A 15,208-nucleotide genomic window follows, 5' to 3' on the forward strand; every position below is an offset into this window, starting at 1 on the left:
ACCTCGCGTTTGGTGACGTTTTGTGGACAGGTGAATAACACGGAAGAAGCGGCGTCTTTGATATTTAGGTTTTTTCGACGACCCTGATCACCGAAAGCAGGTTTGGAATCGACATAATGAAATTATTTAATCCATGGGAAAATATATTCAACTCAGTGTGAATTATGTAAATATTGATGTGCTACTGTAAGGCGGATTTTAGCGATTCTTAAGTTGAAAGTTATGTCAACAAATGAGCGTGTCGCAGTCACAGAGTCGTGACTTTATAATTATATTCGTTTATATATAGCCGTCTTCAATTAATCACAGTAGTATGTGTCAAGTGACTGATAATAAATATATTTGGTCATTTGTGGACTTAAAAGGAAAAATCATCTGCTTTTAATTTTGGTATACTTCAAGTATTACTTGTAGAGTATACAATAATTTAATTTTGTGATCAAACAATACACAGTAAGTATGAAAGTTTAGTCTTCATAGTAAATGAATATTTAAAAACAGATTAGTTCATTGTATCTCTGTTATTTCCTGTTACATGTACTACTAAGGATTAATAATTGTTTTGTTTTTTTAAATCACAGGTTGGGTGAATAAAAGAAAGTAAAGTTTGTTTTTAACCACACCACTAAAGCACATTAATTTATTAATCATCGGCTATTGTATGTCAGACATTGATAATTTGAAAAATAGTCTTAGAAAGAAAACCTACAATTTTCCATTAGTAGCAAGGCATCTTTTATATGCACCATTCCACAGACAGGATAGCACATACCATGGCCTTTGATATACCAGTCGTGGTGCACTGAAGAACAAAAAATAGCCAAATGGGCCACTAACGGGAATCGATCCTAGATGGCGAGTAGAAGAAAAAACTCAATGTGGATGCATGTATTAAGTTTATTGTTGTGCTTATATTGTATTAAATATAAATAATTTAAATAATTTTTTTAATTTAAGTATGCAGTGCTTCTAGAATTGTAAAAAAATTTACTAGCCAAGAGATCAATGTTTTAAAAATATTTACTAGCCATGATTAAAAATTCACTATTCCTACTTTATATAAATAAAATTTTACTATTAGTAATAATCAGGTATGTCACCTAAAGAATGAGATAGAACTTAAAAACCTTTAACTTTGGCGGGTGGGTGGGTGGACAAGATATTCATATTTACAATATAGACTTAAATGTGGCATTTGACAACTTTGTTTTCACTAGCCATCGGGCAAGGTAGTAGAAGATATTTACTAGCCCAACATTGAATATCACTAGTGGAGCTACCATAATCTAGAAGCCCTGATATGGAATAGGAAGGGGTCAAAATTATCCTCAAAGTCTCGCGCCCTTTGTGTTCCCTTTCGTCTATCTTCGGCTTCATCCCTGTTACTCCACACGTCCGTGTCTGTCTGTCTGTCTATCTCTCTCTCTCTCTCTCTCTCTCTCTCTCTCTCTCTCTCTCTCTCTCTCTCTCTCTCTCTCTCTCTCATATACACACACATGCATATGCATATGTATACACATATTGTTTAATAAGTGCATTATATACAAATGTATAGCTTTAATTATGTACCGTTTATGTATATATAATAATACCATGTACAGCAATGATTCAAGGCCTTGTTTGTGTTTCTGGGGACAATAATTTTTTTTTTTAAATAAATAAACGGAAAAAAAATTAAAAAATTATCTAATGAAAAAAAAGTTATCTAATGGAAGTCTAGGGACCCAACACTTTGGGTATGAAACATGATTTATTTTAGCATATAAAGTACAGAAAATACATATCTGTAAAACCTTTTCATAGCCATTAGTAGATGTCAGTAACTTGGGGCAGTGGGATCTTAAATATTAATTTATCTTAGGTGGAGAAGGTTAAATGTATAATCTTCAGAGTTGGTAATGACTGAGAGTGGATCAGTGTTATTCCCTTATTGTTTTTAGGCTTCCCATTTTAGTAAAATGTTTTTGCCTTTAGACCATCAGATAATGTCAGCCGCATGCTGTTGGTTGTGAATACAATGGAGAGTGGAACATTGCCTCCACCACCCATTATTTTAGGTTAGGAAATCCATTACAACTCCTTTTGCAATTGCCCGCGGAAATCGGCAGTGCCATGGAGTTTTTCATACTCATTCATTTTTTTGCTGTGGACTATATTGGATTTTTTCCCCCCCACATGCTGACAGGCTGGCAAAGGAGGGAAGCACAATGGAACAGTCAACTCATCCAATCTCCTTCAGAGAAACAAAAACCATAATTAAGACAAAGTTCAGATGCACCCACATTACAACTAAGGATCCATTACATCATCTGGAGAGATACCAAGAGACAACCATTTTCAGGCTATGAACCGGTTACTGCCATCTCAGATCCCATATGTACCACCTGAAACTTGCAGACACTGATGAATGTCCATGTAAAACAGGACCACGGTCCCCAAAGCACATCCTGCAATTCTGTCCCCTCTATGAGGAAGCCAGGATAAAGCACTGGCCGAACGGAGCAACACTGGCTGTCAAGCTTTGGGGTTCCAAAGAAAACTTGACAGAGACAATGTTTTTTATCACCACAACCGGACTCCAAATCTAAAGCATGATCAACTGTAGCTTTAATGCAAAAGAAGGATTGTTTTTTTAAGATGTATTTTTTCCTTATTGTAAAAAATAAAATATACTTTTTGAACTGAAAACAGATTAAAAGTAAATATTAAAACAGTAACTGCACCGTTATTACTAAAGTATCTGAATCTCAGCTCCATTGGGCATGATCGGAAATACATGCATGTAAATTACCAATCGAAAGTTTGACCATCTAATGTTTGCAAACTATTTGATTGGTTCCCGATGTGGCCATTTGATTTACCGTGAAGCGCATAAACCAGTCTAGCAGACGTTTTTTTGCTCGGTCTGGCTGAACTTGATCCATCTTTAAAGCGACTTCCAACTAGGTCATTGCACTCTGTTGACTGTTCATAGCACGTGCATTGCAGGGACCACTGGATTGCAAGTGGGTGACAGCTTATACATTATTGAACCGTGGCTATGGTGCATTACAGGTCTTTTATTTTCAGTAAAATGTTCACCATAGACTCCTACAAGTCACTTGAAGTGTTATGGTCAACCTGATTATGAAATATTTGTGAATATACATATATAGAGAAAAGTCATCCCGAAAGTTTAATAAAATTTTCCGACATTTATATTGACAAAACATTCTATCCTTTTCTGGTGCCGAGTGGCCTAATCCAAACACAAACAAACAAACTTTACTGATTTACTTGAGTTTGAAAGGAGGATTCGGTCTTGGTGACAGATTTCCTAACAGAAATTATGCCGTTATTAAAGAACATTATTTAAATTCTGCATCGCATTAAATATATTCTGACACTTTGATGTAATATAATTAAAAGATAAAATTGAACTAGCACTTCAGTGCAGATGCTGTATATGATAAATTGTCATCCCCTTACAACCCCATTGTTCTTAATCGTGCATATGTTATTCGCGTGTTACCTGTTGCATCACTTATAGTCAACGAATACAGCCACTGGTATAACTGAATCTTACAGCATATTGGCAAACAAAACAAATAAACTCATCATTCAAATTTACTTAAAATCCACAGTTGCAAACATGTTAATGGAAAAATTGCCGTGGAAAATGCTGTGGACACTATTTTTCCGCGGTAGATGTTTTACCGTGGTCATTTTCTTAATTGCAGGGGTTGCATTAGAAATGTTTATGCTTTTAGACCAAGTGACGATGTAATGTCAACAGAAACATACAGGTATTCGGATAGTAGTGAATACAATGGAGAGTCACTGTCTGAAAATGAGCTCCACCTTAGTTATTTTAGACTAGACCCTGAAAGCTTTATACTGACAGTGTAATTAGAAATGATTTTGCTTGTAGTGAGACACATTTTTGTTTTTAGACCTCGTGACAATGCCAACAGGAGCATACAGGTATCCCGATGGCAGTGAATACAGTGGAGAGTGGAAAAGTGCCCCCTCCTTACTTATTTTAGGTTGGGCCCTGAAAGCTTCCTGTTATAGTTAGAAATGTTTTTGTTTTCAGACCTTGTGACAATGTCAACAGGAGCATACAGGTATCCTGATGATAGCGAATACAGTGGAAAAGTGTCCCCTCCTTACTTATTTTAGGTTAGGCCCTGAAAGCTTTCTGTTGTAGTGAGAAATGTTTTTGTTTTCAGACCTCGTGACAATGTCAACAACAGGAGCATACAGGTATCCTGATGGTAGTGAATACAGTGGAGAGTGGAACAGCACTGGACAGCGACATGGACATGGTCACATGGTCTTTCCAGACAAATCCGAGTTCTGGGGGTCGTTTCAAAATGGACTGTGTAATGGGCCAGGCATCATGAAATTTGCTGATGGATCCAGGTAAAAGCAATATGACATGATACGGGTGTCTCACATGACTCGAACTTAAGAATTTGTCTCCCATGACAATTTTTTAAATAATTGGCATGGGTGAAACAGCCCACCAACAGCAATTTTGATCCTGTCTATGGCAGTTTTTTTAAAAAGTGACATTTGCAGCAAATAAACATGACTGAAAGGTTATTTTGCTGTATGTAAACATACATGTATATTTCAAATGTGCAAATGTTAAAATATTGACAGATAATGTACACCAGGAGTATACATTTTGCCATTGTTGAGAAGCTTTACCTACAGCCATTTATATCTCAACAACGATGACAATTGCCGATTGTGCCGACATATGAAACTAGCATTCATATCATGTGGCATCACCTTAATAGTTAAACATACTCAATCAGTGGCATGTTCAGAACGAGTGCTCACAAACAATTTTACCCTAACATTCATTAGATGGAGACAAAAATTAATCTAGCAAGTGACTGTCGGGTCTAGGCCTCCCGAACATGCCTCAGTATTAGACAACCACAAGTTTCTGTATGCCATTTAATATTCAGCTAAGTCATGTAACTTGAATATAAACTGAAATGTGTTAATCGGTTGAAGTTAACAGTCTTAAGACTAATTATTAAAGGCATACTGTCACGGATTTAAGGACCTTATTTCCCTAAAAATGGATAATAAATAAAAATTACATTAATTGTTGGAAACCAAATCTAGCTATGCATCACTTTAACTGAACCATGATGGAGTGAAATGCATGTCAACCCTCTCAGCAATTTTAGTTTTTGAATTATGGACCATTGCCATAATTCAATTATTTTTACAAAATATCATTAATAAATGTATGGTGGTTATGAAGATAGTTGAATAAAGTACATTTAGGGACAAATCAAATTATTTTTGTTCAAGTAATACTTTGTTAGACCATTAAATAGGTCATTGGCCTTTAAGAACTCCCAAATGTTTTGAAATTGTGTCAACTCGGACAAGTAACTTTGTTCAATGTATAAGTCTGGTGGCAACTCTTGATGTCACTGTTAATGGTTAGTGAGAGAGAAATTGGTGTGGTGTCCTTGCAAGCTTGCACTTTGCTAATGATCAACCGATTAAATTCACCTTGTACTTTCAACCAGTAGCAGCCAATTCATTACTTTACCTAGCTGCCCTTTTTAAAGTCACTAAAAAATTCAGTATTTGCCCCAGACTTAAATGTATGTAGTTTTATATTTAAAACAGATGGTACTTTTATCTGTTCACAGGTATGATGGTGAATTTCATGAAGGAAAATTTCATGGGTTTGGAGTATTCACAAGGTGTGACCATATGAAATTTGAGGGAGAGTTTAAAGATGGCAAGATTTCTGGACTAGGTAAGAAACAAAGAAACAAAGGCATTATTTAATGACAATGGCGGATCCAGAAAATCCATTTGGGGGTGGGGGGGGGGGGGGCAGTGACATGAGGTGGAATGCTAAGGGAACTTTGGGGGAGATTTGGAGGGGGATCATAAAAAAAAAAAAAATTTTAATATATAATAAAATTATAAGTATTGCAATATTTAGGGAGGGGGCGGGCCCCTGGCCCCCCTAGATCCTCCTCTGAGTGACATACTCAGTACATTTTATTTTATTATTGTGTGGCATTGGCCATATGGTTACGGACAACAGAGATAATGAGAGACGAAACCAGCTGCCACCACTTGTTAACAATTAACAGCAAGGGGTCTTTTATATGCATCATCTCACATATACAGGATAGTACAGAAATGCAGCACTGACTGGAATGAGAAATAGCCCAATGGGCCCATTGATGAAATCTATCCTAGATGGATTGCTTATCAGGTAAATGCTGTACCACTGGGGTATATCCTGCTCCTCAGGACTAGATATGTTTTCTTCAATTTATTTCTCACAGTATGACATCGATTTTTGCAAGACTTTTCTTGCTGTAGTGTAAAACCACATTTGGAGCCAAAATGCCATCACACATGAACTAGGATGTGCATTCTGATTTCAATTTAAATATGCCCCTTATTTCGGTATCAAATATACCCACCTTTTCTGTACAATCCATGCTTTTAAAAATAATAATAATAAAAATTGGGGAAAAAAAAGCTGCATCATCAATTCTAGAACTTTGGTCTGTAAGAGACCAGCTCCCCCCCCCCCCCCCCCCCCCCTTAAGTTATGATTTATGATTTAGTTATAGTCACACATACTTCCTTCACTGTAACTTTATTTTCGTACTGATATTAAATAAGGTTCAGACACACTATCCTGGGCAAACACACCATAGCTTTTGTTTTTGCTGTCTGTCCACTGTAGTGAATTAATGGTTATTTGTTGATGGTTAGTGATAAACAAGTTAGAGTAGTAGCCTTACACTTCCCAGTTGAACTTAAAACTCGCTTTAAATGCAAGCCAATATCAGAATATGTACCCAGTTTCTACCAGCCCCAAGTCTGATGACTTAACCAACATATCACCCAGGGTCCAATTTCACTAAACATTGTAAGCCTAGTTTTGCACATAAACGTAAATCTATGACTGAACCGCAATTCTTATTAATAGTATAGTACAACATGTATAGTTAGAAGAACACATATTTCATTTAATTTTGTCTTTAAAATGCTCCATCTTCTGATGTGATTTTCTTCGTGAAATAGATGCCGAAAACACTTGTAAATGTATGCCTAGAATAACTGCTATTGTGAAATAGGTCCCAGGCTTGTAACCACACATAAATGGTCACCCACATCAAGGAGCAATATGTGTATTTGTACAAAGGGAAGAAATGTTTAACAACACCTCTCAGTACATTTTAAACCACTGTTTAACATATCTTTTTTTTACCACACTTGATCTAAATAGTGAGAGAAGAAACTAACTGCTGTCTACCATATGATACCTGTCAACTGTGACGCATTTGGCGTGAGTCTCACACATCAGGCGTGAGTCTCACACATCAGGCGTGAGTCTCACACATCAGGCGTGAGTCTCACACATCTGGCGTGAGTCTCATACATTAGGCGTGAGTCTCACACATTGTAAGAAAGATTACGCTCTCACGCAACACTACTACAATCTCACGCTTTTTAAAAATAAACTATTTTATAACAGTGATTTGTATTTGGGAGCTGAATGGAATTATGTGCAGGGTCTCTGTATTAGTTACCTACTAGTAGTAATACAGCATATAAAGCCTGCCCTCTTTTTCTGTACCAACACTCACTACCGATGACCGACTTATATGGTTTAACATTAAGCGTAATAATTACTAAAACCTGAACTTGATTGATTTTTAGATATCTCCATTTTGGGCTTCAACAAAAAAACCTAAATAACCTGTTTTACCCAGAGTGATTATCCCCATTGATCCCTTGATCAGAACTTGGGACCTGAACCTGACTAAGAGCCTGCAGTCCCTGCCCCCCCCCCCCCCCCCCCCCCCCCCCCCGACTTCTAATTGTCTCATGCCTAAGAATTGCCACAGGTTGACAGCTCTGGTCTACTCATGTTTGAATAGCAGCAGCAAGGAATCTTTTTATATTTTGTATATGCTTTCTCATAGATAGGACAACACATAAACCACCTTTCATATACCATGTCCAAAGTCTTGGGGTTCTCCATCAAAGGGGACTGATTCCCATCAAAGGGGACCGATTCCCATCAAAGGGGACCGATTCCATGACCTATGTACCTCAGGATGAGTACTCTACCACTGAGCTACATACTGCCTCTTGTACAACAGCTCTGGCCTGGTGTTTATAAAGCTTTTAGTCCAGACTCGAGACTCTAATAGAAAGAAAGAAAGAAATGTTTTATTTAACGACGCACTCAACACATTTTATTTACGGTTATATGGCGTCAGACATATGGTTAAGGACCACACAGATTTTGAGAGGAAACCCGCTGTCGCCACTCCATGGGCTAATCTTCCGATTGGCAGCAAGGGATCTTTTATTTGTGCTTCCCACAGGCAGGATAGCACAAACCATGGCCTTTGTTGAACCAGTTATGGATCACTGGTCGGTGCAAGTGGTTTACACCTACCCATTGAGCCTTGCGGAGCACTCACTCAGGGTTTGGAGTCGGTATCTGGATTAAAAATCCCATGCCTCGACTGGGATCCGAACCCAGTACCTACCAGCCTGTAGACCGATGGCCTGCCACGACGCCACCGAGGCCGGTCGAGAGACTCTAATAGAGTCTGAGACAGTAATGTCATGACAACGCCATACAAATTGTATGTGTGTGACGTCATTTGAGATTGAGTCTGGACTCTAAAAGTTTTATAAGCACGGGCCCTGGTACCATCAACTCAATTATTTTGCAGGTTTGATCACATTTTCGGACCAAACCCACGGACTTCCCCGGAATGAAGGACATTTTGAAGGCAGCAAGATGTTGCAGAGACTGAAGTGTCCTGGAATCATACAGAGAGCTCGGGAAGCTGCCAATTATGCCAGATCGCACTGCTGATAGCAACAACCTGGAGGATTCACTAGCAGACGACAATTTTAAAATACATTTAAAACACATTTCTACTCAATATTAAAAAAAAAAAAAAATTGTTTTAATCACTTCGGTTTAATATTGCTAGTAACAACATTTAATTCAAAACTAGACACTGTCTAAGTTACCATTTTTTTTGAATATTTTACCATTGTCTTTGAAATGATTGAATATTTTACCATCATGGTCTTTTGAAATGATTCAATATTTTACCAGTCTAAAATATTTCAATATTTTACCAGTCTTTTGAAATGATTCAATATTTTACCATTGTCTTTGAAAGTATTCAATATTTTACCATTGTCTTTGAAGTAATTTAATATTTTACCTAAATGATGGTCTTAAAAATTATTCAATATTTTACCATTGTCTTTGAAATGATTCAATACTTTACCATTGTCTTACAGGTGATTCAATATTTTATTTTATTTTATTATACTTTACAAAATAACATCAATAATTTCAGTTTAATATTACTTTTCACAGCAAATCCATGTAGGAAACTGAAGCATTTAATTAAATGCCCAACATTAATGATTTAAACTGTGATATGTAAAATATAACTTGAAGCTGAATTTTGTGAATATATTTTATAACAAATATTTTGCCACAAAACTGATGAGCTGAATTTATGAAAGGTGATCATCACACATTTATTACAGATAAAAATACACCGGAAACATTTAAACATGGACAAAATAAGATGTGTGATTATGACTGCACATTTGCATTTATCCTAAATATACACAGCTGTTTAGGGATGTTTCGTACATTTGGCCCCATGTTTAACAAGCTTTGATTTCAGGGCAATCTTATTTGGTTACGATGAATTGTATTTGGCTATATATATTAATTTAAAAAACCCAACAAATTAATATATTAGTTATTCCAGCTTAAAACTGGAACATTTGTCTTTAATATAACCTTATTTTAATAGTTCATTCAATATTTTAATTAACAAAATTAACCCATCCAATTTAACATTATAACTGTATTATAGTGTACTACATTTAATATTAATACAATGTTATCAGTTATCTTGTTGAACTCTTATAAAGTTACAAAATAGTGTTAATGTTAAATCACCCAGCACTGTGTGCTACAAACCTTCAACCAAGATCTTAACTAGATGGTGTCACCACTATAAACATATGTCATATTGGGTTTTCTTTAGTATTAATAAACATGTGAAAAAAAAAATGAAAAAAAAATTGTGAAAAAAAATATGCGAAGACTGCCTACAGTATATTTAATTTATAAATAAAAATGACTGTTTTGAAAATATTGTTTAGGTCCTGACAAACACTATTTTTCTTTCGCCATAATGCATGTATGACCACTCCCCCTTACAGCATTAGATAATTATTTAACAACTCCCTATTAACTTAGACATTTTTTAGATTCATTGACAGTGCTATTGACGTAAGACATTTTTTTAGATTCACTGGCAGTGCTTTATTAAACTGTCACAAATTAATACTATCTTTACCCAAGTGATTGAAGCAATCCAACAATGCTTCCTCTAGATCTCACTGCTAAAATCAAGTTTAGAATAGTAAATGCTCTTTATATGTATATGTATATGTGTTTGAGAATCGATGCACAGATACGCTTGTAATAAAGTTATGTATGTGAATGGATGAACATTTTACTTGTTTACATAATATGTTATAAAATTATGAATTCTTGTGTACATACTAAATGTCTACAGCAGGGGTGGGAATTCTCCTCAGATCAGCGTTTTTTCTCTCATGGAACATTGTGTTTCCTCGCATTTTAATTGTCCTTTCCTCCAAAATGTGTCAGATAGCACAGATTTTAATCTAGGATTTCAAGCATTTCCAGGATCCCTCTAGATTTCCTCTTCTTTTTTTTACAGTTCACCAATTCTCACCCCTGCTACAGGTTTGTGTATGCGAGTTTGTACGTGTGCGTGCATGTGTGTCTAAAATTAAAAATATTTGTGTAAAAGCTAAATATTTAAACAGTCCCAAAAGTTTGAAATTCGTTTTACATTAGGTAAGTTTGATCATATCCATATTTACAATTTTCAGCAACGTATTTGTACTAGAAGACTGAATTACTTCAGTATTCTTACCAGCAAAATATTGTTTGCTTGTCATTATGTTACACGGTGAGTTTGATACATGTAGATTTTTATGAAAGTGAACCTTTTGCTTGAAACAAAATGAAAAATAATAATAATTGAATCATTAACATATTTTGTTACCTCAATGTGTTTAAAAAAAACTTTACCAATTATGCATAAACAAATATTTTTTTGTATATATTATATATATGCAGGCCTATGCAAGTCATATGGTTTCTTTATTCAGAAATTATTGCACGAGTCTTGGGATGGTATAGATCCTACTGTAGGTAGGATCTATAGTCCTTCCCACAGGGAAATCCTTTTTGAAATTTACTACAAATTATTTGTTTCTGAGCAGACTGTTTTCTAAATTGCACACAAATATATATATATATATATTTTAATTTCCAACACTTTTACTTTTCTTTTTACATCAAAACAAACTAAAATGATTTACAAAAACATTATTGCAGGAGAATGGGACGGACTATAGGCAACTTTGTTGTTATTTTATTTTTTACCTGGGCACATTTGCTTATATTTTTGTTTTTTTTTACTTTTAAAATTTGTGTTGCATAGTTGGTTTATGACTGTTATCAAAGTGCAATCCATTCCATTTTTGTTGTTCATAATAAATATATGTAAACTTCCAAAATGGTTGATCATCTCTTTAGGATATATTTAGTGGAATCTGTCTGTATATAAAAATAATGTTCTTACTGATCAGAAAGTCTTTATACTGAAATTAAATACAGTGAAGCCATCTAAGCTGAACATCCACAGGCCAGTTTTTAGGAGTAACTGCAGTAGGAGGGGGGGGGGGCAGTAGCAGTGGGGGGGGGGGGGGGGGGGGGGGGGGGGGGGGGGGGGGGTGGGGGGGGGGGGGGGGGGGGGGGGGTGCCTAAGGGTCCTCCTTTTAGAAAACCGACCATAACCTTTAAGGGGAAATGTGATTATATTAACTGTTCTGTGTAAAAGGAGAAATCAGTCATCACATTTGGACCCACCCCCACCCTTCAGAAATCCTGCATCCGTGCCCGAACTGGTTTAGAGGTTCCGTTTGGTAGATATTTAAAAATGGACCATGAAAAACATCCAGATCTGAGGGTGTGGTTTTGAAAGTTTTCACTGTACATACACTGGTACAATGAGATTAAACCCTGTGTCAGGTGTGCTACATGTACACTGTAGCCAAATGGTATAAGATTACTTGGTAATCAATGTAGTTTCATCCTCATGTAATCGGACTAGAATGTCCACAGGCTTGAACACACCGCCATCCCCACTTGAAAACAAAAATGTAAAAAAAATTTGGTCATATTCTGTATAAATAAAGATAAAAATAGGATTTGATCTCCCCCATCCGCCCACTTCAGGTATCATTACTATGGACCTGGGCCCAATTTCACAAAACATCGTAAGCCTAGTTTTGCACGTAAACGTAAATCTACGCCAAACCACAATTCTTACTGCTGTTATAGCACAACAAATATAGTTAGAAACACACATAATTAATTTCTTTTCATCCTTAAAATGCTCCATCTTCCGTAATGATGTAATTTTCTGCATGAAATGGATGCCCAATGTGTGTAAATGCATGCTCGGTAAAACTGCTAGTTGCAGACGTAAACTTACGATGTTTTGTGAAATTGGCCCCTGGTCCTGTCTGTAAAAAGGTGCATATAAAAGAATTATTGGTGCTATATGGTGGGAGTAACTGATGCTGGGAGGGGGGAGGGGGGAGTTTAGCTCAGTCGGTTGAGTGGTTGCTTGAGGTTCTTGCATTTCTTCAAGATCAAACCACCTCGGTGGATCCATTCAAATGATTTGTTTTTCTCCTTATAAACAGTGCACCACAACTGGTCAAAGGCCGTGGTATGTGCTTTCCTGTCCATGGCAAAGTGCATATAAAAGATCCCTTTCTGCATTAGGAAAAATGTAGTGAGTTTCCTCTGATGACTATGTTTCAGAATTACCAAATGTTTGACATCCAATAGCCGATGATTAATTAATCGGTGTGCTCCAGTGGTATTGTTAATCAAAACAAACTTTAAACTTATGTTGAAGCAGTGGATTTGCTCTCGTCCTCTGTAAATAAAGTATCACAATTACCATAATATGCTAGGCATCAGATAGCCATTGTTTAAAATGTACTGCTGTGCCATTGGACATTGGACATTCCTCTTGTTTTTTGTCACTTGATTGTTATACAAGGTGTGCTGTATAGCAGATTCCACTGTATACCTGTCATTTGTTGATACTAGTTGTTATATAAAGTGATTTGTATAGGCTAAACAGATTTATTTACACATAGTTATCAGTTGTTTATCAGTCATATCATTGAACATTTACATTCTGTGAACCACAAAGACCATGTTTTGCCTATGTTAATATGAAATAAAGCCTTTATCTGTAGGTTTGGGATTGTTTTTTGTTAACATGATCAGAGTAACTAAATCTAGAATGTTTCATAGCATGTGTGTAACCTCCATGAATAACAAAAATGCACGACTCCAATATTATATTCTAATACAACTCGGGGGTGGCGTAGTGTAAAAAATAGTGGAACGGCTCAAGGTTGCTAGACGCTCCTTTGAAATTCACCTGTGAAGAACATTTTCAGATACAACAAATATGAACAAAAAAGTGGTACAGCCGTGGCCATACTGTCTGCACCGCCCTTGCAACTAGCATATAAACTTATTTTCCATAGATCAATTTTCATGTTAAATTTGATTTGTGTACATGTATACTGTCATCGGCAACCAGGATTTAAAATGATGACAAGATTTCAAGCACTCATGCGATGCGCTATCACTTAATCTCATGTGTGGTATTTTCATTAGTGTCTCAACTTGGTGCCTTCCATTATGTTTAAAACATTGTTCAAATAATTTTCACAAACATTTTTAACTTCAGATGAAAATATTATTGAAATTAGTTTATTATTAAATCAAGCCATTGTAATTTTTAACACTTACAGTAGTTAGCAGCAGTGGCGTAGGAAGGTGGCAAAAATGTGTGTGTAAGAGGTAACACTTTTATTTATACACTTTTACGCTATTATAAAGCAAATATAAAGCAAAATAGCCAGTGGTTAGCAGCACTAAACACCCACCAACCCAATTTATCGTCTCATCCCCAAATTATTATAGTCAAACCTGTATATAACGGCCACCCAAGGGACCTGCAAAAGTGGCCATTATAGACAGGTGACCCTTATATACAGGTTCAAAATTAGAACCCATATACTAAAGCATATAACAACTGTCATAAAAAAAAGATGTCGCATTTTTAAACCATTCCCACTAGCTTGTTTATGTCATCATTGCCTGTTGCATTCTTCTGCCTTTTTCTTTTGGCTGAAACATTATTGTCAAAATCGGCCAGAACATCAGTTTTCTTTTTTAAAATAGAATTAACCTAAGAACGTCCTACACCAAAATTATCGGTGATCTTTCTCGCACTTAAATTGCCTTTCTCAGATTTGTCAATAACGTCGATTCTCTATTCTAACGTTAAAGCAGTACTATTTTTCGGTGGTATTTTGCATACAAATGTATTTGTTAATATATTTCGCAAACGCTAACATTGACTTGCAGAAGATATTTTGTTGTATTGAAGATTAATACCCATGTGACATGTTTAAAACATTTGTTTGTTTCATGTCACCGCTAATCCTTCAGTGGAGTATGACCACTGATTACAGCTGAATAAGATCAGGAGTCGCTTAAATAATCCGAACACGGGACATCTGCAATGACCGCCGCCTTCATCAATTCATGTTTATTTACCAATCATGTCTGGCTAGAAACAATGAAACACCTAACATAATACCTCATTTGTTTAGTTTCTCGAGACTCAATAGAGTGACCATACATACAGATTACATTATGTACAGCCAATGGGAAGTCATCTACTATTCAGTGAGAATGCTGAGAACCAGTTGAATTGCACCACCAGTAACTGCGTGTCACTGAAGTGTCCGTTTGTTTTTCAATTACGATCAGAGAATTACAATGGAACTTTACTTTGACGGAAAATAAACCCAAAGCTACAGACATGGCCATATAAACACATTTAATTTATAATTTTTAAGATGATTGAAAAAGTAAAGACATAACCAGGGACAAAAAATAAACCAAAAAGTCTTCACGACGATCATCTTGTGACTGTTATAGCGGGTTCAACCTGTG

General features: G+C 36.0%; 1 protein-coding gene across 3 annotated transcripts; it reads left to right on the forward strand.

The window, feature by feature from the left end:
- Positions 1 to 17: 17 nt before the first annotated feature.
- On the forward strand, positions 18 to 10,560 carry LOC121383987 (MORN repeat-containing protein 4-like). 3 transcript variants are annotated; one of them, XM_041514124.1, is made up of 5 exons: positions 28 to 100; positions 4,076 to 4,106; positions 4,246 to 4,404; positions 5,667 to 5,776; positions 8,742 to 10,560. In XM_041514124.1, the coding sequence occupies exons 2-5, from the start codon at positions 4,087 to 4,089 to the stop codon at positions 8,885 to 8,887; spliced, it is 435 nt and encodes a 144-aa protein (XP_041370058.1). In that variant the 5' UTR covers positions 28 to 100; positions 4,076 to 4,086; the 3' UTR covers positions 8,888 to 10,560. The 3 variants fall into 3 exon arrangements, with proteins under 3 accessions (XP_041370055.1, XP_041370058.1, XP_041370056.1); XM_041514121.1 differs by lacking the exon at positions 4,076 to 4,106 and having other exon boundaries at positions 18 to 100; positions 4,212 to 4,404; XM_041514122.1 differs by lacking the exons at positions 28 to 100; positions 4,076 to 4,106 and adding an exon at positions 312 to 453 and having other exon boundaries at positions 4,212 to 4,404.
- The last annotated feature ends 4,648 nt before the right edge of the window (positions 10,561 to 15,208 follow it).

Source organism: Gigantopelta aegis, chromosome 10 (genome assembly GCF_016097555.1).
Source record: "Gigantopelta aegis isolate Gae_Host chromosome 10, Gae_host_genome, whole genome shotgun sequence".
NCBI lineage: Eukaryota > Metazoa > Mollusca > Gastropoda > Neomphalida > Peltospiridae > Gigantopelta > Gigantopelta aegis.